General features: G+C 42.3%; 2 protein-coding genes across 2 annotated transcripts in view; both read right to left on the bottom strand.

The window, feature by feature from the left end:
- ttn.2 (titin, tandem duplicate 2) overlaps positions 1-26,001 on the bottom strand; it is a 211,128-nt gene that overhangs the window by 112,135 nt on the left and 72,992 nt on the right. Inside the window, exons 92-101 of the mRNA XM_080018974.1 lie at positions 13,191-13,283; positions 12,984-13,094; positions 12,784-12,843; positions 11,884-11,928; positions 9,180-9,230; positions 8,617-9,015; positions 8,239-8,517; positions 6,417-6,686; positions 6,187-6,326; positions 5,920-6,046 (exon numbers count right to left, since the gene is read on the bottom strand). Of these exons, the coding sequence (XP_079875100.1) occupies positions 5,920-6,046; positions 6,187-6,326; positions 6,417-6,686; positions 8,239-8,517; positions 8,617-9,015; positions 9,180-9,230; positions 11,884-11,928; positions 12,784-12,843; positions 12,984-13,094; positions 13,191-13,283 (1,575 nt within the window). The remainder of the gene's footprint in view (positions 1-5,919; positions 6,047-6,186; positions 6,327-6,416; positions 6,687-8,238; positions 8,518-8,616; positions 9,016-9,179; positions 9,231-11,883; positions 11,929-12,783; positions 12,844-12,983; positions 13,095-13,190; positions 13,284-26,001) is intronic.
- On the bottom strand, positions 344-4,981 carry LOC307244340 (obscurin-like protein 1; the record flags this gene model as incomplete). Its single annotated transcript, XM_080019489.1, has 9 exons — positions 344-348; positions 855-1,121; positions 1,313-1,579; positions 1,681-1,947; positions 2,275-2,401; positions 2,690-2,829; positions 3,838-4,101; positions 4,354-4,620; positions 4,723-4,981. The coding sequence occupies 9 exons, from the start codon at positions 4,979-4,981 to the stop codon at positions 344-346; spliced, it is 1,863 nt and encodes a 620-aa protein (XP_079875615.1).

The following is a 26,001-nucleotide window of genomic DNA, read 5'->3' as shown; positions in this document are numbered from 1 at the left end:
TGTCACGGAATCCAGCTCGGGTTCGTCACATTGATTGGCATCATATAAGGCCTAAACTACAGTTTTTCATAAATAACTCTGGTATTGCCTTATCGTCCATTGACACAGAAACCTAGCTATCAAGACAAACAAGGTCTGAATGTGATGATGATACTGGAAGACGATGACATGGATCCGGGGGCCTGAATGGCGCTTCACGAGAGTAGAGCAGACAACACAGAGCAGGAAGCGGGCACTCTTATCCAGAGCGTCTTACAAAACCGCAGCAACCCAAACAACACCCGAGAATCAGCCAACCCCATAAAGCAACTACTAAACTTGTATGAACACCCTTATAATGCATTCACACTAGGAACAGTACGAGGGCATTTGGAAATTGCTAATAAAATAAATTGTAAATTGCGTATATTCATATATTATCAATAAATGACAAGGCATAAATTATGTATAAATGGGCATCACTGATTACAAATACACAAGGTATTTGTAATCAGTTATACACAGATTTCTATTTATTTTATTTAACCTTTACTTAATCAAGGTAGGCAGAATTGGAAAGCCTTATCAATCATCAATAAATATGATAAATTGCCAATATCAATTGTCAATTGTCAAGGTCTATAATGTGACCTTATGCAGCCCTAAAGACTTTATAGGGTCGGGGGATTGTCAGTGTTGCTCAGATAAGGACATTCCGAGTGACAGAAAGACAAACAAACAAAGAGAAGGGCTGATGGACGACGTTTCAGATGGCGGTATGGATGAAGTTTGGGTGGAAGAGTGAGGGAGATGGCAGCCTGGAGATTTGGCAGGAGTGGAGAGACTCTGAAGTTTGGCTCCATCGGAGAGTTTACCTTCGATGTTCAGCTTGGCCGTGGTCTTGTCAGTGCCACAGTCACAGCTGTACTCTCCCATGTCGGACTTTGCCGCCTTCTTGATCGTCAAAATGCGTTTCTTGCCATCAGATTGGATGGAAATGTCCTTGGAAGGAGTGATTTCTTTACCGTCCTTGAACCATTTGACCTCCGCTACAGCCTTACTGAGCTCACAGACCAGCGACACCTCGTCTTTCTCCACTGCGGTGTAGTTCTGCAGCTTGGTGGTGAAGTATGAATCTCCCTCTGCAGAGAACACAACAAAACCAAGGTAAAACATGGAAAAAATACCTAACCCGACCACATTGAGAGCATTATTGAGCAGTTGTGGCCTTTGAGCTGGTAAATACATTTTCTTTTTGCTGATATTGACATCTGTTGCGATTTAAGATTCCACCTAACCACCAGATTGGTGTTAATATGCAGATGACACTCACCTAGTACGGTGAGCATGGCCTCGGATGTCTTGCCCATGGCTTCTACCTTGATCATGGCCGTGTCGTCAATGGTGACCTCCTTGAAGGCCAGTGTGTGGAGCTTGCCGTCCTCTGACATGTGGACCACCTTGCTGGGGTGCAGGCGCTGCTCATTCTTGTACCAGACCACCGGGACATTGTCGTGGGAAAGTTCAACTCTGAATTGGGCAGTCTCGCGCTCCTTCACCGTCACGTCCTTAATAGGCTTGACAAATTCGAGGCGAATACCTGAATACAAGAAAATAAGTGAAAGGAATTTGTTTTCTATACTTGTCATTTTAAAATGTGTTTTGAATGGGATCAATGCCAGCCGTATGGTCTTGCGGTACCTTGGATGACTAGCTTGGCCGCTGTCCTCTTATCCTCCGCCTCAAACATGTATTTGCCTTCATCTTCGTATCTGGCTGACTTCACCACCAGAGCGTGTCTCCTGCCTTCCACCACAAGCTCAAATTTGTCATCATCTGAAAGCTCCTGAGACCCTTTAAGCCAACGGAAGTTTTTGGGCTCTCTCGAAATTTCCAACTCGAATCGCCCCTCGTCTTTTTCATACAAGTGCACATCGCTGAGCGGCGTAATGAACGAGACCGGAATTTCTGTCAATTCAGAGAAACAAGGTTAAGCTTGAACTGGACATGAAGTGATGGTGTCAGAGACACAGTGAGGGGGTAAGTTTGGGAAGAGGTACAAAAAATCGACATAACACATAAAACAATGTTGTTGGTTTCCAAATGCAACAGTGATTCTGATACCATGCTCACCGTTCTGCAGGGAATCAGCACTGCAGTTTGGAAAGCAATAACAAGATTTTTGTGTGCAGCAAAAAATAAATAACACAAATAAAACGCCAGAATGTGAAAAAAGACGTGGCCTCAAGCAGTTGATTGCTGAAGAAACTCCAGCAGCACAGAGTGAAAGCTCACCCTTCACTTTCAGGTTAGCAGAGCACTTGGCGTTGGCAGCAGCGTATGCCACCTCTCCGGTCTGGGGAACTTTACAGTTGTACAGGATCAGAGTGTGTTTGGCTCCGTCTTCCACAATCTCAACATCCTGCAGATGGTCCAGCAAGGTTCAGAGGATGTGAATCAAAGTATAAGATTCACTGAGCGGGGTTGCAAACGACTCTTCTCAATTCACTTTAATTCAAGTAAAAGTGCCAGTAGATGGTAATAAGTTAAGGGTGATACCATCATATTTGTTTGTAAAAGGATAAGTAACCAAATCCTTCACATTGATGTTGATTTAGAAGGAAATTTGGTTTCTAAATGTATTGAACTGAAAGTGAATGGACCAATGGCTAAAAGAAAGTGTAGAAAGAAGTTTTTTGATGGGACATACAGCAGAAGGACTGAGGACTTCTCCGTTCAGTTTCCACTGGCCGTGGACATCGTCCTCAGAGATCTGGACCTCAAAACGAGCCGTCTCTCCATCAAACACCTCCACCCCATAGAGAGGACGCACCACCTTGATGTGGCGAGCTGACATTTACAAGCGGGAACATAATCAAGTTAAAGATGTTCAAACCTTTGGACTTCACATTAAACGAAAACAGACACAGAGGTGGACATGAAGTAGAGGAACATGTGTATCCATATGGAGATGGAGAGGATTATGTGGCGCGGGGCTAAAGCGTGGAATGTTCGTTAGGGTTAGCGATGGGAATTAACAGGCTTGTCCCAATCAGAAACATGAATAACAATATTATATTGGATTTCATGATTCAAGATCTGGTCTGAACTGATCAGCGGGCGATTGGACTGGAATTGTTAAGAGTCCATCTGTAACACCTCCACCAGCAAATGAAGCTCAGAAATCAGCCTGATTCTCAGCTTTAGTGTTCCAGGCATTAGAACACTTCTCTGGCTCTGTACCATGTCTACAATAGTTAAATAGCAGAGTCAATGCTTCCTGAGAATGGTTGAATGGATTTAAATTAGTCATACTAATCAGATCTAAAGAAGGTGGAGTCAGGGATGAGGTTTTGATGGACGATGGAGATTGTAGCCTTAAGATTTGGCAGTTTGACCAGCTTTCTAAAGCGTGATAAACACAATGATGACTGACAAAAGAGAAAGTGGATAGATAACATGGAAGTGGAAGGACACTACGTGACTGTCAGCCAGATTTCACACCAACTGGGCTGAAGCTGAAACATCACTGTTTGCCTGTACAGCCCTGAGCTCCGAGCGCTGTAGCTGTTGGTAAACTTGCTTTCAGGTTTGAGTAAGCCATGTAGTGTGTTTCCACCGGTAGACACACCCTGGTTGGGGAGTTAGGAACGAACACAGAGTGAAGTCAGATGCAGGAAAAGACCACGTGAAGAATGAGGCGGGAGGTGATGACAGCTTGAGCTGGTAAGGAAGGTGGTTGAGATGTGAGACTTTCCAGCACACAGAGCAGATGATGGGAGAATGATGGCAGAGGATTTTCTTGACTATGGAACAACCTTCTAAAAAGGATGAGGGAGGAAGCATTCTGAGTGATACCTTCGATGTTCAGTGCCGCTGTCGTCTTGTCTGTTCCACAGTCGCACACATATTGTCCTTTATCCTGCTTGGAAGCTCTCTTAATGCTGAGGATTCTGCATTTGCCCTCGGCTCTAACCGTCACCCCCTTAGAGGGTTTGATCTCATTATCGTTATGGTACCACAAGACATCCACGTCTTTGCTGAGCTCACACTCAAGAACCAACTCGTCCTTCTCCAACGCCGTGAAATCCTGCAGCTTAATGGTGAAGTAAGCATCACCCTCTGAAAACGGGGAAATGCGGCGTCACTCCCAGTATGTAGTTCATACGTTGTTTTAACATGAACCTCAGTCTCAACGTATTGCACATACATATATGAAAATATAACACAAATGAGACAGACAAATTACAGAGAAAACACTGGACACAATCAAGACACACAACAAACAACAGGATTGACTTTGCAGAGTAAGGAGTCGTGCGACTGGGTGTGACAGGGTGGACATTTTGGGAGAGCGGGACAAAGACAGTTTACCTATGACCGTCAGATTGGCCATCGAAGGAATTCCTTTGGCCTCTGCTTTGATCTGGCAGGTATCATCGAGAGTCACATCCTTCATCTCTAGGACGTGTTTCTTTCCGTCTACATGCATGAGCACAGTTCTGCTCGGATGGATCTTAACATCATTCCTGAACCATGTGACCGGTATGTTTTCGTGAGAGAGTTCCAGCTCAAAGCGAGCTGTATTGCCTTCCTTCACTGTTTGGTCCTTTATGGGTGTGATGAATTTGAGTCTTATACCTAAAACATTAGTAACGTTAGTAGGACAAAGTTGACAGGAGTTAGTTAAGAAGAGGAGCTGAGCGATGGACCTTCTGTCAGGAATGTTCCCCCGGCACTTACCCTCCACTGTCAGCTTTGCTGTGGAGGTTTTGCCCAAAACCTCGACCGTATATTCATCCTCGTCATCAAACTCACAGCTATTTATGATCAGAATGTGCTTCTTTCCATCATCAATGATGTCATACTTCTGATCTGGGGTGATGATGTCAGCCCCTCTGTACCACATGACCTTAGCCACATCCTTTGTGATGGTGCATTCAAACTTAGCCTGCTTTTTTTCAGGCACAGAAACGTCCTCCAGAGGAACAACAAAATCCATCTTGATTTCTGGGAGGTTGAACAGCGATTATCAAAGACAGATCAGCACATAAGTCAACACAGTAACTGGACAAACAGAACACATTTGTGTAGTTTGTGGCCAGTAGGTTCTGCACACTCAGCTCCAGCACAGTCAGACCCCTGCTTATCTCCAGGTCAGGCTCTTCCTGATATTTAAACTGCATCACTTCCCGTGAAGCAGTATTTCTTCCTGTCTGTGTACACCAGCGAGTCCTGAAATCACGAGGCAGGATGAAATCTTGTCATTACATTCTGATCTTAATCAGGAATCAGCAGGACTTCAGCAGGACTTAAAGAGTAATTTACTTAGGTCCTGTTACATCTTGACTTTAATCAGGACTCAACGGACTGGGAGTCATCTGCCCATGTTCTGGTTCTAACTGGGACGCAACGGGACTCAGGACTGATCCGTCTTGTCCTCTTCAGTGCCCCACTTGATCCTTGTGATTCTTTCTTGATTTTTTTTGGCTTCATGACAATTAAACAGCAGGGTGACGTCTGGTTGAAGCCACGGAATCTGACTGGCCGGATGTGCATGAACAACTGACCACTGGACGTAGATAAAACACAGAAACGTACATAGTACGATCACACGGCACCATACTGAACATTCAGAATATGGTGGAGACGTCAACACTGGAGACACTGACTTCCATTTCCTTGAACTTGTCAGGTGTTAAAAGCACAAGACAACGTTTAACATGGAACACACAGAATGACTGACGGACATGACAAAGAAAATATGTGGATCCTCTTCCAAAAATGAAGCCATTTTGAAATCACCATTTTTTTCTGTTCTCCTTGGTCTGCGGCTTAAATCAGCAGATTTAATACACACATTACAGCTAAGAATTGTCACATGTCTGCTGATTTCACACTGAACCCTGGAAGCCAAGATGGTTCCGCAGCACTGCTTACCTTTGACTGTTAGCATAGCACTGGTGACGGCGTTCAGAGCCTGGTAGGACACTTCACCTGCCTGGTCCAGCTGGACATTCTTCAGGGTCAGGACACGCTTCGCTCCCTCGGCACGGATGTCGCACGTCTGATCGGGACACACAAAGACAATATTCATATTCCAGAAAAACTATTCAGGCAGAAACAGCCTCTCTGGCTGCCTGGCAGACTGACTGACTGATTGATTGACGGACAGGTTCAGTGATTGATTGATCAATCCCATCTCACCGGTGATCGGGTCAGCACTTCTCCTTTCAGTTTCCATTCTCCTGGAACGTCGTCCTCTGAAATCTCTGTCTCAAATGTGACGTCGTCCTTCTCCACAACCTCCATGCTGGAGAGGGGCTTCAAGACCTCAGCCTCCCTTTCTGAAAGATAGATAGATAGATCCTCCAAGGATAAGCAAGGTATCTATCTAGATATATAAACGGACGGAAAGATTGATAGACAGACAGTACCTCCTAATGTCAGCTTGGCGGTGTAGACACGTCCCTCCACCTCCATGGCGTACTCAGCCACATCGTTAGGCTGGCAGTTCTTGATGGTCAGCGTGAGCTCTTTTCCATCCTTCTTCACCTCCACCTTATCAGATGGGGTGATCTCCGTCTCTCCTTTCAGCCACTTCCAGTTGGGAGTGTCCTTAAAGAGCTCACATTTGAAGGTCGCAGCAGCTTTGGGTTTCACATGCTGATCCCTGAGAGGCTTTACGATCCAATCTTTAACAATCTCTGTTTGAGGAATCAGAGCAACAACCTTTACATTCTCACAGTAACTTCAGATGTACCGTGAGGAATAAAATACTACAACTTCCTAACAATTTGACAAATATCTTTAACATTTATTTAACGATAAAGGCAAGGTCCTGTCCAGCTCGTCTATCCCTGGAAACTGTGGAATACAAAATTTATGCTGCAGTTGATACAAACTCCACATAGAAAGGCACCAGTCAAGTCGAACCCAGAACCTTCTTGAAGTGAGGCAGTAGCGCTATCCACTGAACCACCATGACACCCACTGAAAGCACTTCCCGTGTTAGCAGCATTTTAGCAACGGATAGTGAGACAATCTGATCAGTAGTTACTGAACAGTACAGACAGACTGTTCGGACTCATTAGAATGGAATAACTGACATTGAATCTGACTTTCTCCATTAGAGACATCTAACATACTACGAGGATCCATACGAGGATTTAACATGGACTTTACAAACAGACACTCTGGTGAGAAAGGAGAGGCAGCATCTTTACCACCTCAGGCAGCTGAGGAAACTCAGGGTCTCGGTGAGTATCCTCAAGTCCTTCTACTGTGGAGCAGTGGAGAGCATCCTGACAGGCACCATCACTGCCTGCTTTGGGAACTGTACTGTTCAGGACAGGCAGGCAATGCAGAGGGTGGTGCCTTCAATTGAACGTACCACTGGAACTACCCTCCCCTCACTGCAGGACTTATACACCAGGAGGTGTAGTAGCAGAGCTGCAGCATCATGAAGGATCCTCACCACCCCAACAACGGACTGTTCCAGCTGCTGTGGTCAGGCAAGCGCCTCCACAGTCACACAGCGAGAACAGAGAGACTGAGACAGAGTTTCTTTCCGCAAACAATAAGAAGTGTCAACGCTGACCTCACCACGGGTCCTCACTGAGCCACACACATAGGCTCCACTACCTACTGTACTGTATGTAGCATACTGTACCGCATACTGTGTCACTGTTCTGGGTTCAGTGTTATCATATTGCTGCGCCGTACTGTTGTATCCTGTGCTGTATATCTCACAAACACTACCTCACTTTATTCACATGCCACTTTAATGCACATATCTGTATATACATAAATAGTCTATCCCATATACATAAGCCTATTCCCTTTATCTATTCTGCACCCCCACTCTGCATTACCCTTGAGTTCTTATTTTATTTTATTTTATTCTTTATATATTTTATTTTATTCTATAGTATTCAACTTACTGCATTACGTTTTAGGAATCAGTTAATTAGTCAAGTAGAATTTTTTAGGTAGCTACTGTGTTCAGTCTAGAACATATTGTGTGTAATCACTGGGTGCGTTGCGTTGACATTTCACTGCATATATGTATGAAAGTATGTATATGTATGAAAGTATGTATATGTATGTGACGAATAAACCTCTTGAATCTTGAATCTTGAATCTTGAATCTGCTATGTGTCAGAACATCAGAAAGTCACTTTTCTTTCATATTTGATGTTGAGTATAACCTCACCTCATAGACCATTACCAGGACTCCCTTAATTCTGCCCTGCTTACCAATCACTTTAACGTTCGTCGTCGTCTTGACATCTTCCTGATTGGCCACTTCACATGTGTAAAGACCAGCATCCTCCTCAGCGGAATTCTGGATGGTCACAGCGTGCTGCAGTCCAATGATATTGATGGCCACCTTGCCAGTCTTCTTCTTGAGGAGCTCCCCGTTCCTCTTCCAGACCACATCTCTCTCTTTGTTCAGCTCACAGGTCATATAGATAGGCTGACCTTTTAGGGCTGAGGTCTCCTCTTCCAGCTCCTTGATCCACTTCACAGGCAGCTCTTTCAGAGGAAAGAAATTAGTTCAGAAACAGTCGTTGAATACAGATTATTAATGCATCTGCTTTCGATGATAACTTTTAAGAGAACGTCTTTAAATACCTTCAACGATGAGCTTGGCTGTACATGAGATCTCCTTGCCAGCGTTCTTGGCTATACATGTGTATTCCCCAGCATCAGAAAGCTGAACATCAATAATGTTCAGCTTGCGGTCTTTGCCATCTGATGTGAATTTGTGTTTGGGGCTCTCACGGAGGTTGCTGCCGTCCTTCATCCAGGAAGCGATGGTGGTGGATGGAGAAACTTCACACTCAAACACAGCAGCGGAGCCAATAGACTCAGCCTCCGTCAACACAATGTCTTGAAGCTTCTTGATGAACTTCAGAGGAACAGCTTTGAGCTTGAATCCTCCGAAGGGATCCTCTGGTGGCGATGGGCCCTTTCCACCAGGCCTCAGACCTCTGCCCCTGCCACCCTCACCAGGAGATGGGGTTTGCTTGGCTGAAATAGAGATCACGGCACAGCATCTTTACCAATTGTATTCACCAGAGATTCTATCTCCACATATATAGATCTACATTATGCAGCTTTCTCAATATGAGATGATTGGAATTTCTTCACAATTCACATTGGTCTTGGGAAAAGACAGATCAGGTCATTCTTACGTTTCAGCCCCCTTCCTCTGCCTCTCCCTCCTTCCTCTGATGGTTGTCCCTCTGTTCAGAAAGAGTTAGAATGAATAACCTGCACATAATGTGTAGATATGCCGTTGTCTACGTATACAGTAAAGCCAGGAAATAATATGATGTCCTCTACATAGAAATGTTAAAGATAAAATCATGACATGAAAAGTGAAAAAGGGAGCTGCAAATGAATGGGAATGGTTCTTGATAATAAAGACAAAGTGCAGCTTGACAATTACAGCATGAAAACGACATTGTTTTACACAGTGAAAAGGAATATCTTAAATTAAATAATGGGATTTCAGACAAAATACACATAGACATATGGGGACATGATGATGAAGAGGTTGATCAGACAGGTTTCCAAACATGATATTTAACATCAACAGGATGAAGATGGTGCACCAGGTATAAAATATGATGATATCAACATTAAGTAGATGGAGGCATGAGAGCAGGAATGGGCTGAAGTTATTTAAGGGATGAAGAGGAGGTTGTCAGTCGTCACCGGGTCAGTTGGAGCAGCTACCATCTCACCTCTCCTGGTCACACCTGGAGCATCCACAGCCTCCCCTGCTTCACCTTCCCAGTCCTCTGAGGTATAGCTTTCACTGGGAACCAGTTCCCAGCCCCAGGCCTCATCCTCTCCCTCTTCCAACTCCTCCTCTGCTTCATACTCCTCTTCAAACACCTCCTCCTCCAGCTGGGTGGAGACCTTCCTCAGCTGCACAGCGCCAGGAGAAACTTCTTTCACCATGGGAATCTTCCCTTTAACAAGATTCCCTGCTTCTGCCGCCTTCTCTTCTTCTGGTGATGGCTTCTTAGGGACCTTTTTCAGAGTTATGGCTTCAGCAGAGTCTTTTGGTGAAAGAGTTTTTGGAATCCTTTTGACTTTCTCAGCACTTGGTTTTCTCTCAACTGGAACAGACTCCAGTTCTTTAGGCTTTGGTTTATCAATTTTGGGAGATGGCGTCTTTTTCAGCTCAACCTTCTTGAGTTGTTCAAAAGGCTTCAGAGCCACTTCTTCTTTCTCCTCTTTCTCCTTTGGAGGAACTACCTTCTTCAGTATCAGTGGCTTGGCCTCCTCAACTCCCTTCTTCAGCATCAGTGGCTTGGCCTCCTCAACTCCCTTCTTCAGCGTCACTGGCTTGGCCTCCTCAACTCCCTTCTTTAGTATTACTGGCTCGGCCTCCTCTGGAGTCTTCTCATGTTTCTTAATAGGAGCTGGTTTAGGAGACACTGTCCTCTGTACAGGAGTTGGTTTAGCCTCCATCACTTTCTCAGGCTTCTTTTCAGGAACTTTGGGCGTCTCCGTTTTCTTGAGCTGGTGCTCATTTTCTGCTTCTCTCGAAGGTTCATCTCTCTGACTAGGTCGCCTGTCAGCAGTTGGCTTCTTTTCTTTTTCTCCAGCTGATTTATTTTCCTCCTGAGTGTCTTTTGAAGGTCTAGAGAAAGGCTTCAGTTTAACACTCTCCGTCTCCTGCTCCTTCGGTGTGACTCTCTTCCCCTTGAGTAGTACTTTGTCCTCCTCAGGCTCTTTTACTGGAGTTATTTTTTTATCTGGTGGTTTAGGCAGCTGTCGCTCCTCTGGCTGCTCCTCCTTCCTATCAGGTTTCTTCTGAGCAACTTTGGGTTCTGAGTCTCTTCTGAGTCTCTCATCTTTCTGGATAAAGATTGGTTCCAGGTCGGCTTTCTCCTTCCTGTCTGTCTGTGGCTCCTCTGTGGCTTTGGCAGGCCTGTCAAGTGGTTTAAGTTTGACCATTTCTTGCTCTGGTTCATCTGAAGGCAACTTTTTAACTTTCTTTAAGCCTACACTTGTTGGGACTGGTTCCTCATCTTTTACCACTTTGGGAGTTTTCTTAATAGAAATATTTTCCTCTGGTTTCTGGTCTTTGGGGGTTTCTTTACGGGGGCTCCATGGCTCTTTGGCTGAGTCCTTGGGCTCAAATTCTTTATCTTTTTTAAGCTCTGGCTTTTTCTCTGTGGCTGTCTTCTCTCTCGGTGTTCTCTCTATCCCTGCTCTCTGGGAGGTAGATAGCAGCTCAACAGGCTTTTCCTCATGCACCGTGTGCTCAGCATCCGACACAACGGTCTTGGAGGCTTTTAGAAGAGTTTCTGCTTCTACTTCTTCAGAGGGAACTGATGGAATCTTCTTGAGTGTCACAACTTCCTGTTCCTCTGTCATTTCTGAGATGACTTTGGTTGTTTTCCTCAATGTAGGAATGTCAAATGTCCCATCTTCCTCTGCTTGAACTTTACCTCTTTTGGGGAGAACCATTTCTGAGGCAGCAAAGATTTCACATTACTAAGCACAAGAAAGACTGACGTTTCACACATTTCAGTCCGATTACACAGGCACAAACACTAAAACACACAACAAAGCATTAAACTTAACCTTGCAGAATAGATTTAAACATTAATTAATAACATGAGGCTTATTAAAAATAACACAGGCACAGACACAGAAGAGGACAGAAACAACAGAGATATACAGGCAGACTGACAGCAGAAAACATGTACTGTGTGTGCCAGCAGTGCTAGCGAGTACTGTTTACTATGTGGAGTGATAAAAATGGATGTGTACTTTGAGTCAGAGTGAGTACTGTGCACTTGGGTTGTATTAGGAGTGAGAGTGAGTACTTAATGTGTACTACTTGGTGTGTGTCATGGCACGGAGTGCACATACCTTTCTGAACACCTCCCGGAGCTTGGACAGGTCCCTTGGTCTCATCTAGTACAAACGCAGATTTCACAACAGTTAGTGAGATGAGTTGAGCTTTGCAACTGTCGATGCCAGGGACAAGATGTGAATCCTTGACTAGGACAGCAACTAACCATTATTTTCATAATCAATTAATCAATTATTAATCCTTTCCTTGATTAGTCAATTAATCTATGCGATAAGGTACTTAGGTAAAAAGTGTTGCTTTATCCTCATCACAACTTATCTAAACATAAATAGACATTTCAAGCACATTTGGTCAGCAGTCTAAAACAAAACTTCTCAGTTTGTAAAATGGAGTAAAGACACATTCAAATTTTAGTGAAGTTGTAATAAGCCCATATTAAGAATGTATACATATATGAAAAATCCCAAAACTAACGACAATTGACAAATCGACTAATTTATCAAAATAATGGTTTGAATGCAGAGGTGAGAGAATAACCCCCTGAAAGGTATGGATGTGGGTGGTTAAACACGGCTCCACAAATCTGTGACTGAGAACTAACCTAGGCACTCCGATACTAATGTTTTTACATTAAATTACACAGAATATTACCAGTCATATCTGGCGTTTCAATAACAACTGAAAAGCAATATCAATCAAATCACTGTTACAATTTATTTAAAGAGAGATGTTGGTGTTTTTATTCAGTTTTTAATTTACTGAATTTACCACCCAATTGATCACAGACAACGTGGACAAAGATATCACAGCAAAGACGAACTTACAGAGTAAAACACAGGCAAATAAAGAGACACAGGGACAAACAACCAGCAAAACGTCAGGATTATGACAGGAATATAAACTAAAAGAGCCTGTGCTTGGATGGATTTTAAACCTCAAGCAGACTGTGTTTCTACCTGTCTCTGTTATCTTCTGGGCTTCAGGCTTCACGACTGCTTCAGGCCTCGGCTTGCTCACTTCAGGCAAAAAAGATTAAAGTGAAGAGCAGCAGCCGACACACAGAGACAATCTACTCCAAAGTAATGAAATATCACCAAACCAAAGATCAGTTGAACGCTAGGAGTGAAGAGCATTCTGGAAGAAGCCTTGGGAATACCTGACTTGGTTTCTTCTTGAGAAATAATCTTCTCTTCTTTATTGGCCTTGTCAGGGACTTCAGGCTTTCTGGTTTGTTCTGTGACTTTTGCAGCAGCTTCTGCTTTTCTCACTTAAATTACAAGATACATATTGAATGCTCAAAGTGTCATATATGTGTTAGTAGGTTGTCTGCATTGGAATATATCTGAAGTGAATAGCTGAGTACCTGGCTTGATATCTTTCTTCTCAGCAGCTTTCTCTTCTTGTACTCCAACAGGAGGCGTGGGCTCTTCAAAAGCTTGGCTTTTATCTCGAGGTGCTTCAAGATAATGGAAGATTATCTAGAGATTATCTACAAGATTTAGATTTGCTCAAGAATGACATTCATTTATGAATGCCTTAAACAATCAAACACAAAGAGTTCCACATAAACACATTCAAACAATAAAAGGTGAGAATTGAGTACCTGGTTGGGGACTGGCTGTCTTTGCCAGTGGCTCTTTAGGTTGTGCAAGTGATTCCTTTTCCTTCGGAGGCACTTCAAATAGAACGAGACCTCAGTGAGAATCACACTCATAATGCAGAGAAAACAAGCAGAAGGACAAGTCACACCAAAAACAGGTTGGACGACCAGCTATGGAGACTTCCATCCAAGCTAATAGGTTTGCCAGTTACACACCTTGAGATGGAGTGTTTAGAAGGAAACAACTGCATTTACAATCCTCTACCATATATAATATTTTTGGAATTTCAACACAGACCCAATAACAAAGAAACAATTAGGACATTTTTAGCATGAACAAGAATCCACTGTTTGAAACAACAACCAACAACACGATGAAGGGAACCATGTCTCTTTTGACAGGATTAGGTCTCAAAAAGTGCTCTTCAGGAAAGGTTTGTGCCCAAAACAAAATTAGTGAAGTGAAAGAGAAAACTGCTGACATGAAGGTGAAGGCGGCAAGGTGTATGGAAGTGCAATTTCCTTGAAATGGAGGGAAGAGGTGCAGAACAATGCTTTGTGCTCTGATGAAACACGCGTTTGGTGAATGAAAGATTTCCCCCTGTACCTCTAGAAGAAGCTTTGAGAGGGAAACTTTCCCTTTCTTCTGGTTCCACTTGAACCGCCTTCCCTCTTACAACACCCGTCATGACTGGATGGTCTTGCAGCTGGTGCAGGACTTCCACTCTCTGAGGATCTTCAAGGGCGGTTTCCAGACAAGAAGTTCTAGTGCTTTCTGTCAAATTTTCTGGATGGATTTCTTCAGTGGCTGATGAAAGTTGTTGATTAGTGTTGAAATCTGTTACTGTGGTCATGGGGACGACATTACCTGAATGTTCCCTAACTTGGGTTTGCTCTAAATTGCTTATTTTCTTGCCTGTCCATTTAACCTCGAATGGATTTTCCACAAATAATCCTTTAGACGTTCCTTCCATCGTACGTGTAATCTGGGCCATTCTTTGAATTTGTTCCTCCTTAGTTTTAATCTCCTTGATGGGAGTAACTTTAGCTGTTTTATCTTTAACTGTGACCACACTGGACTGGATCTCTTCGAACATAATATCTGAGGTTATATCTGTTTTCTCACCAGCATCTCTTGGAGTTTCTATGTTACTAATATTTTGTTTGAATGTAGTTATGTCCTTTGGGGCCTCCATTACAGGGGCAACAGAAAAGTCCTTTTGAAGTTGCTTCTGTTCAGTTGCAGTCTTTTCTAATTTGTCTTTCCTCAAAATAATTTTTGTGATTTTGTCTTTAAGAGTGACTGTTTGAGGAGACACTTCCCAAACTTCCGTCTCTTCAGCTGAACTCTGAACTCTCTCTAGAGAATCAGACTCTAGTGATGGACCTTCAGATGTGACAGCTGTAATTTTGGCCTCTCTTTTAGCAGATGTCCTCTCTACAATGGGAGGAACTTTGGGAGGTTTGTCTCTCACAGTGAGAACCTTCGACTGGACCTCTTCTAATGTTTTCTCTTGGAATAACTTTTGCTCTGGTTCCTTGACTGTTTCAAATTGTTTTTCTCTTTGTTTCAGGGATTCTATTTTCTTTGGAGAAACTTCCTCAGCCTTGTCTGAATCTGCCCTTAGTGACTGTCTGGCAGTTCCTCTTGCTTTGGTAAACTCCTTTGCCTCCACTGGACCGACTGAGCCCTTCCATTCAGATGGCTCCTTCCTCATTTCTTTGTCCTCGGTTGGGGAAAGCTTTGCAGTTTTATCTTTCACTCTTTCTACTTTTGACTTTGCTTCAGAGATTAACTCTTTGCTTCTCCTCTTTGTTGGAGTGTCTAGTATCTGTTTAGAAATACTTTCCGAATGGTCTACAGAAGTTTCTACACTTCTACCATAATCGCAATGAACCTTTTGTTGTTTTGTTGCCTCTGTGTATGTTTCCTCCATCAGAGGAGCAACTAAAGCTTTCTTTTCAGTTTGTTTGTGACTCTTTCCGACATCCTCAGTGGGAATCATTTTAGCAGTTTTATCTTTATCGTCCATTAACTTGAGTCTTTCAACTCTATTATCTTCAGTTTCAACTAAGCTTTCTTTGACAATGTCATCGGTTTTAATGCTATTTTGGGAAGTATCATCTGCAATTAATGATCCTGTAGAAGTTCCGTCCTCCATAGGTGTAATCTGGGCCTTTCTTTGAATTTGTTCCTCCTTAGTTTTCATCTCCTTGATGGGAGTAACTTTAGCTGTTTTATCTTTAACTGTGACCACACTGGACTGGATCTCTTCTAACATAATAACTGAGGTTGCATCTGTTTTCTCACCAGCACCTCTTGGAGTTGCTGTGTTACTAATATCTTGTTCAAATGTAGTTTTGTCCTTTGTGGCCTTCGTTACAGTTGCAGTCCTTTCTAATTTGTCTTTCTTAGAAATCATTTTGGTGATTTTGTCTTTAAGAGTGACTGTTTTAGGCGACACTTTCCCAACTTCCGTCTCTTCAGCTGAACACTGAACTCTCGCTAGAGAATCAGACTCGAGTGATGGACCTTCAGATGTGACAGTTCTCACTTTGGCCTCCCTTTTAGCAGATGTCCTCTCTAAAGTGGGGGGAACTTTGGCAGGTGTGTCGCTCACAGTGACAACCTTCGACTGGACCTCTTGTAATGTTTTCTCTTGGACTTTGGCTAACTTTTGCTCTGGTTCCTTGGAGGATCTTTCTGTCTCTAGAAAGTCTTCATGTGACTCAGAGACTTCTGTTCTAGATGAAATGTTCTTGACCAGATCACCAGGTGTAACATGACTTTCTAATGTATGTGATAGAACATCTCCATCTTTCAGGACCAATTGTTTCTCACTTGCAATGTCCATCACAGGTGCTACTGATACTCTTCGTTCAACCTGTCCCTGTCCTAGTTCTGTCATTTCAATGGGAGTGACTTTGCCAAATACATTTTTAAGTCTGACTGTCTTGGACTGGATAGTTTCAACTGGAAGCTCTTTAATTGTTTCAAATTGTTTTTCTCTTTGTTTCAGGGATTCTATTTTCTTTGGAGAAACTTCCTCAGCCTTGTCTGAATCTGCCATTAGTGACTGTCTGGCAGTTCCTCTTGCTTTGGTAAACTCCTTTGCCTCCACTGGACCGACTGAGCCCTTCCATTCAGATGGCTCCTTCCTCATTTCTTTGTCCTCGGTTGGGGAAAGCTTTGCAGTTTTATCTTTCACTCTTTCTACTTTTGACTTTGCTTCAGAGATTAACTCTTTGCTTCTCCTCTTTGTTGGAGTGTCTAGTATCTGTTTAGAAATACTTTCCGAATGGTCTACAGAAGTTTCTACACTTCTACCATAATCGCAATGAACCTTTTGTTGTTTTGTTGCCTCTGTGTATGTTTCCTCCATCAGAGGAGCACCTAAAGCTTTCTTTTCAGTTTGTTTGTGACTCTTTCCGACATCCTCAGTGGGAATCATTTTCGCAGTTTTATCTTTATTGTCCATTAACTGGAGTCTTTCAACTCTATTATCTTCAGTTTCAACTAAGCTTTCTTTGACAATGTCATCGGTTTTAATGCTATTTTGGGAAGTATCATCTGCAATTAATGATCCTGTAGATGTTCTGTCCTCCATAGGTGTAATCTGGGCCTTTCTTTGAATTTGTTCCGCCTTAGTTTTCATCTCCTTGATGGGAGTAACTTTAACTGTTTTATCTTTAACTGTGACCACACTGGACTGGATCTCTTCTAACATAATATCTGAGGTTGCATCTGTTTTCTCACCAGGATCTCTTGGAGTTGCTGTGTTACTAATATCTTGTTCAAATGTAGTTTTTTCCTTTGTGGCCTTCGTTACAGTTGCAGTCCTTTCTAGTTTGTCTTTCTTAGAAATCATTTTCGTTATTTTGTCTTTAAGAGTGACTGTTTTAGGCGACACTTTCCCAACTTCCGTCTCTTCAGCTGAACACTGAACTCCCGCTAGAGAATCAGACTCGAGTGATGGACCTTCAGATGTGACAGTTCTCACTTTGGCCTCCCTTTTAGCAGATGTCCTCTCTAAAGTGGGGGGAACTTTGGCAGGTGTGTCTCTCACAGTGACAACCTTCGACTGGACCTTTTGTAATGTTTTCTCTTGGACTTTGGCTAACTTTTGCTCTGGTTCCTTGGAGGATCTTTCTGTCTCTAGAAAGTCTTCATGTGACTCAGAGACTTCTGTTCTAGATGAAATGTTCTTGACCAGATCACCAGGTGTAACAAGACTTTCTAATGTATGTGATAGAACATCTCCATCTTTCGGGACCAATTGTTTTTCACTTGCAATGTCTATCACAGGTGCTACTGATACTCGTCTTTCAACCTGTCCCTGTCCTAGTTCTGTCATTTCAATGGGAGTGACTTTGCCAAATACATTTTTAAGTCTGACTGTCTTGGACTGGATAGTTTCAACTGGAAGCTCTTTAATTGTTTCAAATTGTTTTTCTCTTTGTTTCAGGGATTCTATTTTCTTTGGAGAAACTTCCTCAGCCTTGTCTGAATCTGCCCTTAGTGACTGTCTGGCAGTTCCTCTTGCTTTGGTAAACTCCTTTGCCTCCACTGGACCGACTGAGCCCTTCCATTCAGATGGCTCCTTCCTCATTTCTTTGTCCTCGGTTGGGGAAAGCTTTGCAGTTTTATCTTTCACTCTTTCTACTTTTGACTTTGCTTCAGAGATTAACTCTTTGCTTCTCCTCTTTGTTGGAGTGTCTAGTATCTGTTTAGAAATACTTTCCGAATGGTCTACAGAAGTTTCTACACTTCTACCATAATCGCAATGAACCTTTTGTTGTTTTGTTGCCTCTGTGTATGTTTCCTCCATCAGAGGAGCACCTAAAGCTTTCTTTTCAGTTTGTTTGTGACTCTTTCCGACATCCTCAGTGGGAATCATTTTAGCAGTTTTATCTTTATCGTCCATTAACTTGAGTCTTTCAACTCTATTATCTTCAGTTTCAACTAAGCTTTCTTTGACAATGTCATCGGTTTTAATGCTATTTTGGGAAGTATCATCTGCAATTAATGATCCTGTAGAAGTTCTGTCCTCCATAGGTGTAATCTGGGCCTTTCTTTGAATTTGTTCCGCCTTAGTTTTCATCTCCTTGATGGGAGTAACTTTAACTGTTTTATCTTTAACTGTGACCACACTGGACTGGATCTCTTCTAACATAATATCTGAGGTTGCATCTGTTTTCTCACCAGCATCTCTTGGAGTTGCTGTGTTACTTAAATCTTGTTCAAATGTAGTTTTGTCCTTTGTGGCCTTCGTTACAGTCCTTTCTAATTTGCCTTTCTTAGAAATCATTTTGGTGATTTTGTCTTTAAGAGTGACTGTTTTAGGCGACACTTTCCCAACTTCCGTCTCTTCAGCTGAACACTGAACTCTCGCTAGAGAATCAGACTCGAGTGATGGACCTTCAGATGTGACAGTTCTCACTTTGGCCTCCCTTTTAGCAGATGTCCTCTCTAAAGTGGGGGGAACTTTGGCAGGTGTGTCTCTCACAGTGACAACCTTCGACTGGACCTCTTGTAATGTTTTCTCTTGGACTTTGGCTAACTTTTGCTCTGGTTCCTTGGAGGATCTTTCTGTCTCTAGAAAGTCTTCATGTGACTCAGAGACTTCTGTTCTAGATGAAATGTTCTTGACCAGATCACCAGGTGTAACAAGACTTTCTAATGTATGAGATAGAACATCTCCATCTTTCGGGACCAATTGTTTTTCACTTGCAATGTCCATCACAGGTGCTACTGATACTCGTCTTTCAACCTGTCCCTGTCCTAGTTCTGTCATTTCAATGGGAGTGACTTTGCCAAATACATTTTTAAGTCTGACTGTCTTGGACTGGATAGTTTCAACTGGAAGCTCTTTAATTGTTTCAAATTGTTTTTCTCTTTGTTTCAGGGATTCTATTTTCTTTGGAGAAACTTCCTCAGCCTTGTCTGAATCTGCCATTAGTGACTGTCTGGCAGTTCCTCTTGCTTTGGTAAACTCCTTTGCCTCCACTGGACCGACTGAGCCCTTCCATTCAGATGGCTCCTTCCTCATTTCTTTGTCCTCGGTTGGGGAAAGCTTTGCAGTTTTATCTTTCACTCTTTCTACTTTTGACTTTGCTTCAGAGATTAACTCTTTGCTTCTCCTCTTTGTTGGAGTGTCTAGTATCTGTTGAGAAATACTTTCCGAATGGTCTACAGATGTTTCTACACTTCTACCATAATCGCCATGAACCTTTTGTTGTTTTGTTGCCTCTGTGTATGTTTCCTCCATCAGAGGAGCAACTAAAGCTTTCTTTTCAGTTTGTTTGTGACTCTTTCCGACATCCTCAGTGGGAATCATTTTAGCAGTTTTATCTTTATCGTCCATTAACTGGAGTCTTTCAACTCTATTATCTTCAGTTTCAACTAAGCTTTCTTTGACAATGTCATCGGTTTTAATGCTATTTTGGGAAGTATCATCTGCAATTAATGATCCTGTAGAAGTTCTGTCCTCCATAGGTGTAATCTGGGCCTTTCTTTGAATTTGTTCCGCCTTAGTTTTCATCTCCTTGATGGGAGTAACTTTAACTGTTTTATCTTTAACTGTGACCACACTGGACTGGATCTCTTCTAACATAATATCTGAGGTTGCATCTGTTTTCTCACCAGCATCTCTTGGAGTTGCTGTGTTACTTAAATCTTGTTCAAATGTAGTTTTGTCCTTTGTGGCCTTCGTTACAGTCCTTTCTAATTTGCCTTTCTTAGAAATCATTTTGGTGATTTTGTCTTTAAGAGTGACTGTTTTAGGCGACACTTTCCCAACTTCCGTCTCTTCAGCTGAACACTGAACTCTCGCTAGAGAATCAGACTCGAGTGATGGACCTTCAGATGTGACAGTTCTCACTTTGGCCTCCCTTTTAGCAGATGTCCTCTCTAAAGTGGGGGGAACTTTGGCAGGTGTGTCTCTCACAGTGACAACCTTCGACTGGACCTCTTGTAATGTTTTCTCTTGGACTTTGGCTAACTTTTGCTCTGGTTCCTTGGAGGATCTTTCTGTCTCTAGAAAGTCTTCATGTGACTCAGAGACTTCTGTTCTAGATGAAATGTTCTTGACCAGATCACCAGGTGTAACAAGACTTTCTAATGTATGAGATAGAACATCTCCATCTTTCGGGACCAATTGTTTTTCACTTGCAATGTCCATCACAGGTGCTACTGATACTCGTCTTTCAACCTGTCCCTGTCCTAGTTCTGTCATTTCAATGGGAGTGACTTTGCCAAATACATTTTTAAGTCTGACTGTCTTGGACTGGATAGTTTCAACTGGAAGCTCTTTAATTGTTTCAAATTGTTTTTCTCTTTGTTTCAGGGATTCTATTTTCTTTGGAGAAACTTCCTCAGCCTTGTCTGAATCTGCCATTAGTGACTGTCTGGCAGTTCCTCTTGCTTTGGTAAACTCCTTTGCCTCCACTGGACCGACTGAGCCCTTCCATTCAGATGGCTCCTTCCTCATTTCTTTGTCCTCGGTTGGGGAAAGCTTTGCAGTTTTATCTTTCACTCTTTCTACTTTTGACTTTGCTTCAGAGATTAACTCTTTGCTTCTCCTCTTTGTTGGAGTGTCTAGTATCTGTTGAGAAATACTTTCCGAATGGTCTACAGATGTTTCTACACTTCTACCATAATCGCCATGAACCTTTTGTTGTTTTGTTGCCTCTGTGTATGTTTCCTCCATCAGAGGAGCAACTAAAGCTTTCTTTTCAGTTTGTTTGTGACTCTTTCCGACATCCTCAGTGGGAATCATTTTAGCAGTTTTATCTTTATCGTCCATTAACTGGAGTCTTTCAACTCTATTATCTTCAGTTTCAACTAAGCTTTCTTTGACAATGTCATCGGTTTTAATGCTATTTTGGGAAGTATCATCTGCAGTTAATGATCCTGTAGAAGTTCTGTCCTCCATAGGTGTAATCTGGGCCTTTCTTTGAATTTGTTCCTCCTTAGTTTTCATCTCCTTGATGGGAGTAACTTCAACTGTTTTATCTTTAACTGTGACCACACTGGACTGGATCTCTTCTAACAAAATATCTGAGGTTGCATCTGTTTTCTCACCAGCACCTCTTGGAGTTGCTGTGTTACTAATATCTTGTTCAAATGTAGTTTTGTCCTTTATGGCCTTCGTTACAGTTGCAGTCCTTTCTAATTTGTCTTTCTTAGAAATCATTTTCGTGATTTTGTCTTTAAGAGTGACTGTTTTAGGCGACACTTTCCAAGCTTCCGTCTCTTCAGCTGAACACTGAACTCTCTCCAGAGAATCAGACTCTAGTGATGGAACTTCAGATGTGACAGTTGTCACTTTGACCTCTCTTTTAGCAGATGTCCTCTCGACAATGGGAGGAACTTTGGCAGGTTTGTCTCTCACAGTGACACCCTTCGACTGGACCTCTCGCAATGTTTTCTCTTGGACTAACTTTTGCTCTGCCTCCTTGGAGGGTTTTTCTGTCTCTAGAGAGTCTTCATGTGACCCAGAGACTTCTGTTCTCGATGAAATGTTCTTGATCAGATCATCAGGAGTAACTTTGGCTAACTTCTGTTTTGGCTCTCTTGTGGGTGTTGCAACTAAAGCTTTCTTTTCAGTTTGTTTGTCACTCTTTTTAACGTCCCCAGTGGAAGTAATTAGTGCAGCTATATCATGAACAATGTCTTTATTTGACTGAACTCTTTCAACTACATTATCTTCAGTTCCTGCTAAGTTGTTTATTTCTGCTGGCAATATATTTTTTATTAGAGAAATTACTTTTTTCTTGTTGTCCTTTACTTGAAATCTGTGTTGTCTCTTAACAGCAGTCTGTCCTATCATTGTTTGCGTTGCGTCTGTCTTTTGAGTAGTTGGCAAAATTTCTTCTTTTACCTTCTTCTCATCTTTCTCTAGACCTTCCTGTTCTATCAGTGATTCAATGTGTTTTGTATATAAACGGGTCCTCTCAGTTTGTTCCTGTTTGGCAGATTCCGTCTCTGTTGTACTTTCTGCAGCAAAAACTTTGGCCAGTTGTCCTCTAATTGACTGAATGGACTCTGTGGTCACTTCTCTTTTTTTAACTAATCTCTGTCCTTCTGTTGGTGACACATCCGCTTTTGGAGAAATGACCACTAACAGATGTTGCTCCTTTCCTGTTACACCGTCTCTGAAACTCTCTTTTGTCTTATCTGGCTTTTCTGGCTCATGTTGTGGGAATGACTCCTCGGATCGAACTAGAGGAGTCGCAGTGGTCTGTTTTTCAGTGGGATTCAATTTTATCATTTGTTTCTCCATTTTAATATGTTTCACTTTCACAGATTTCTCATTGGCTGACAGTGGTTTTCTAATGGTATCTGCTTCCAGTCGAATCTGTGCTTTATTTTCCTGTGTTTTTTCTGCCTCATCTTTTAATGCTTCGCTCTCTGTGACGGCATCATCATTGTTACCATCGCTGTCTTTCAATGACTGAAGAGTTTTGTGTTCAGCCAGAAGAGTGATTGAATTATTTTCCTCCAATTTTTCCTGAACCATTGGCTTCTTATCTGACGTTTTCTTTTTGGTAGTAGTAACCTTCACAGTTTTGCTTTTTGCAACAACACTTTCACAAAGCCCATGCTCAATGTTTTTCGACTGTGTCTCTACGGTCGATAAAATCTCTGCACTTTTTCCAAACTCCTTTTCCTGTTGTTTGAGTGAAACTACGTTTTTTAAATCACTAATTTCTGTTTTTTCTTGTCTGATTGGGTCTAGTTCTGTTATTTTTTGGTTCTCTTGTTTGTCCTTGACAGCATCTAACCCCTCTTCAGTCCCATTTAACTCTCCTGTTTTTTGCTCTGAAGTAGTGTTTAGTTTCCTGTCTCTTGATCTTAATGAAACCACCTCTACTTTCTCTTCATGCTTTACTTTCTTAAGGAGAGGGCATTTTTGCTCGTCGCTTGTTTTATCAGATCTTTCATTTTTTGCGAATGGTACTTTCGTTTTCCCTCTGAGCCCCAATTTCCATGTTTCAATCTCTTCAGATTTAAAATCGACAAGCTGTTCAAAAGAGATTTCTTTGCTTTGCTTTTTTCCAGCTTTGTTTTGCATGAATTTAATTGCTTTTTCGTGTTCTTCGGGAACCTCTTTTACAACAGAAGAATGTCTTTCCATTCCTCCGCCTTGACGCTCTGTGGGAGGTCCAGTTTTCCTGACAGGGGCCTGCTCCCTGACAGGGGCCTGCTTTTTAATCTGATTATCCAGAGATGTATTTTCTTCAAACACCCTTTCTTTAGTTTTAGGGATTACTATTTCATTCACTGCTCTAATGTCTGTCCCATTTGAAACATCAGTAACAGGTATCTCACTTGCCATCTCAGCTTCACTATCCCCTTTGACAGTTTTTTCTGGTAAACTTAAAATATCAACCATGGACAATGTTATTATTTTCCTGTTGGTTAGTTGTGTTTCATCCTGATAAGCTACTTCTGCGCGTTCTTCCACCACATCTTCATGCTCCAGGACCTTCTCAGTGAGGGAAGCTGTCTCGGTCACATAATAAACGTCTTGGATCTTCTGAGCTCCGGCCCTCTGTTCTATCTTGACGAGACTGGTAGTCACTTGGAGATTTAAGATTTAAGATGAGAAGAGAAGGCACCATGGAATCAGTGCCAAGAGATTAGAACAAAACAAAATAAACACAAAAATCGGGGTTAAAAGAGACAGCACAGGGACAAGAGTATTACCAGTGCATTCTCCACCACTATTTTGATATTGGCACATTGAACATACAGCCTGTTTGGAAATTGAGGAAGATTTGATGTTGTACCTCTCTCTTGTTTGGAGGCTTTTTTCATTGGCTCAGCCTCTTTTTCAGAAGATGGGGCAGCTTTCTTGGAGATCTTCTCTGCTTCTGGTTCTTAAAAGAAGAGTCACATTTATTCCAGATAGTTAGTATTTCAAAAGATAAAGACCTTAAACATTTCACAAATATAAAAAATGGTGGTGCATTGAAAGAGTTGAAAGATTAAAAGAAGGAGCCCAAAATAAACATACACAAGCGGTGGGAATGGGGGACAATGAGCAGCTTCAAAGGTTTGCATCAAGAATGAGTTGAAATCAAGACAGCGTGTTTTGCACCAAAACAATGACACATAAGAGATAGTTCTGACATGTAAGATGTTCTCTATATACCTCTAGAAGATTCTTTAATGGGAACTCTCTTCTTTGCTTTTTCTGCTTGTGGGGTCGTTTTTTTTACTTCAGCGGCATCTCTGAAAACAGGAGCGTCGTCCTCCTGCTCCATAAGATGAGCGACCTCAATGCACCGATCTTGGATGGAAGTTCGAGGAGATTCCGTGAGGTATTCATCCATTGACGATTCCGGTTCCCCGGTGGTGTTTTTCACATGTTTTAGATCTTTTTCAGCCGAGGTCACGATCTCTTCTGGAGCAATGCTTGGCTTGGGCTCGATATCTGCTGCTGTCTCTTGTCTCATTGAGCGCTCTTGTTTCATAACTTCCACACCAGCAGCTTCACTGTGAGATTCGGCGGTTCCTACGTGTGGACGTTGCGTTTTTTCCCTAACCTTTACTGACTCTGACCTCTGAACTGTACCAAGTATCTCCCCTTCCTTTGCAAGACGTTCAACTTTCTTGGGTGAAGGTCTTTCTACAATGCTGGTTTCCTCTCTTTTAGAGCCAGTAATTGTTGCTTGTTTTACTGTCGCCTGCTGCTGTCTGCCTGTTCTCTTATCTATGTATTCCTGTTTTGGGACCTCTTTTGGCTGAATTTTATCAAATGGAAATTTCTCTTCTCTACGTTGTTCCTCTGAAGTATCTGATTTCATTTGAACATGTTCTGTGAAGGACTCTGTACACACTAAGCTGACCAAAGCCTGTCTTTCAGTGTCTTCCCGCCCAGCTTGTATTTTCTCTAGCAGTTTAACACGACGCGCCTCTATCTCGGTCGGGGTTTTAGTTTTAGACTCATCTACTGTCTCATGAATCTCCTCCCGTCTCCCTTCAAACACTTCCCTGGTGACTTCTGGACTAATACTGATGAATGTATCTTCTCTCTGAGGAGGTTTGGGTACACGGTCAGTCTCTGTTTTAATAAAAAAGTGTTCCGCTTCTGTAGCTTGATGTTTATCTGTGGCAATTACAGTGTCTTGTTGAATCTCTTGTGTGTGTGATGGACATCTAACAGAATCCTTCCTCTCATCTATAAAGTCATCTGTTGGAGATTCAATGTTCCTGACAAAGAACTCTTCTTCTACCTGAAGTGGTCTCCTGGTAGGCTTGTCCTGCACAGTCTGAACTTTTATCTTAGATTGACTGTCCTCTGTAATGGCAGTTTCCCTTGACTTGGGGATTATTTTACGTTTACTCAACCTTGTATCTTTGGCCCTTGAAACATCAGAGATCTGACCTGTCAGTTCAGCCTTTTCATCTGCAGATTTGTCTAATGTGCCTAAAATATCAACCTCGGACAGTGATATTATATTCCTGTCCGTAAACCCTGTTTTATCCTGATAAGCTACTTCTGCGTGTTCTTCCACCACCTCTTCGTGCTCCAGGACCTTCTCAGCGGGGGAAGCTTTCTCCGTC

This window comes from Zeus faber (genome assembly GCF_960531495.2).
Source record: "Zeus faber genome assembly, chromosome: 18".
In the NCBI taxonomy this organism is placed as follows: domain Eukaryota; kingdom Metazoa; phylum Chordata; class Actinopteri; order Zeiformes; family Zeidae; genus Zeus; species Zeus faber.
This window is presented reverse-complemented; position numbering and strand designations above follow the sequence as displayed.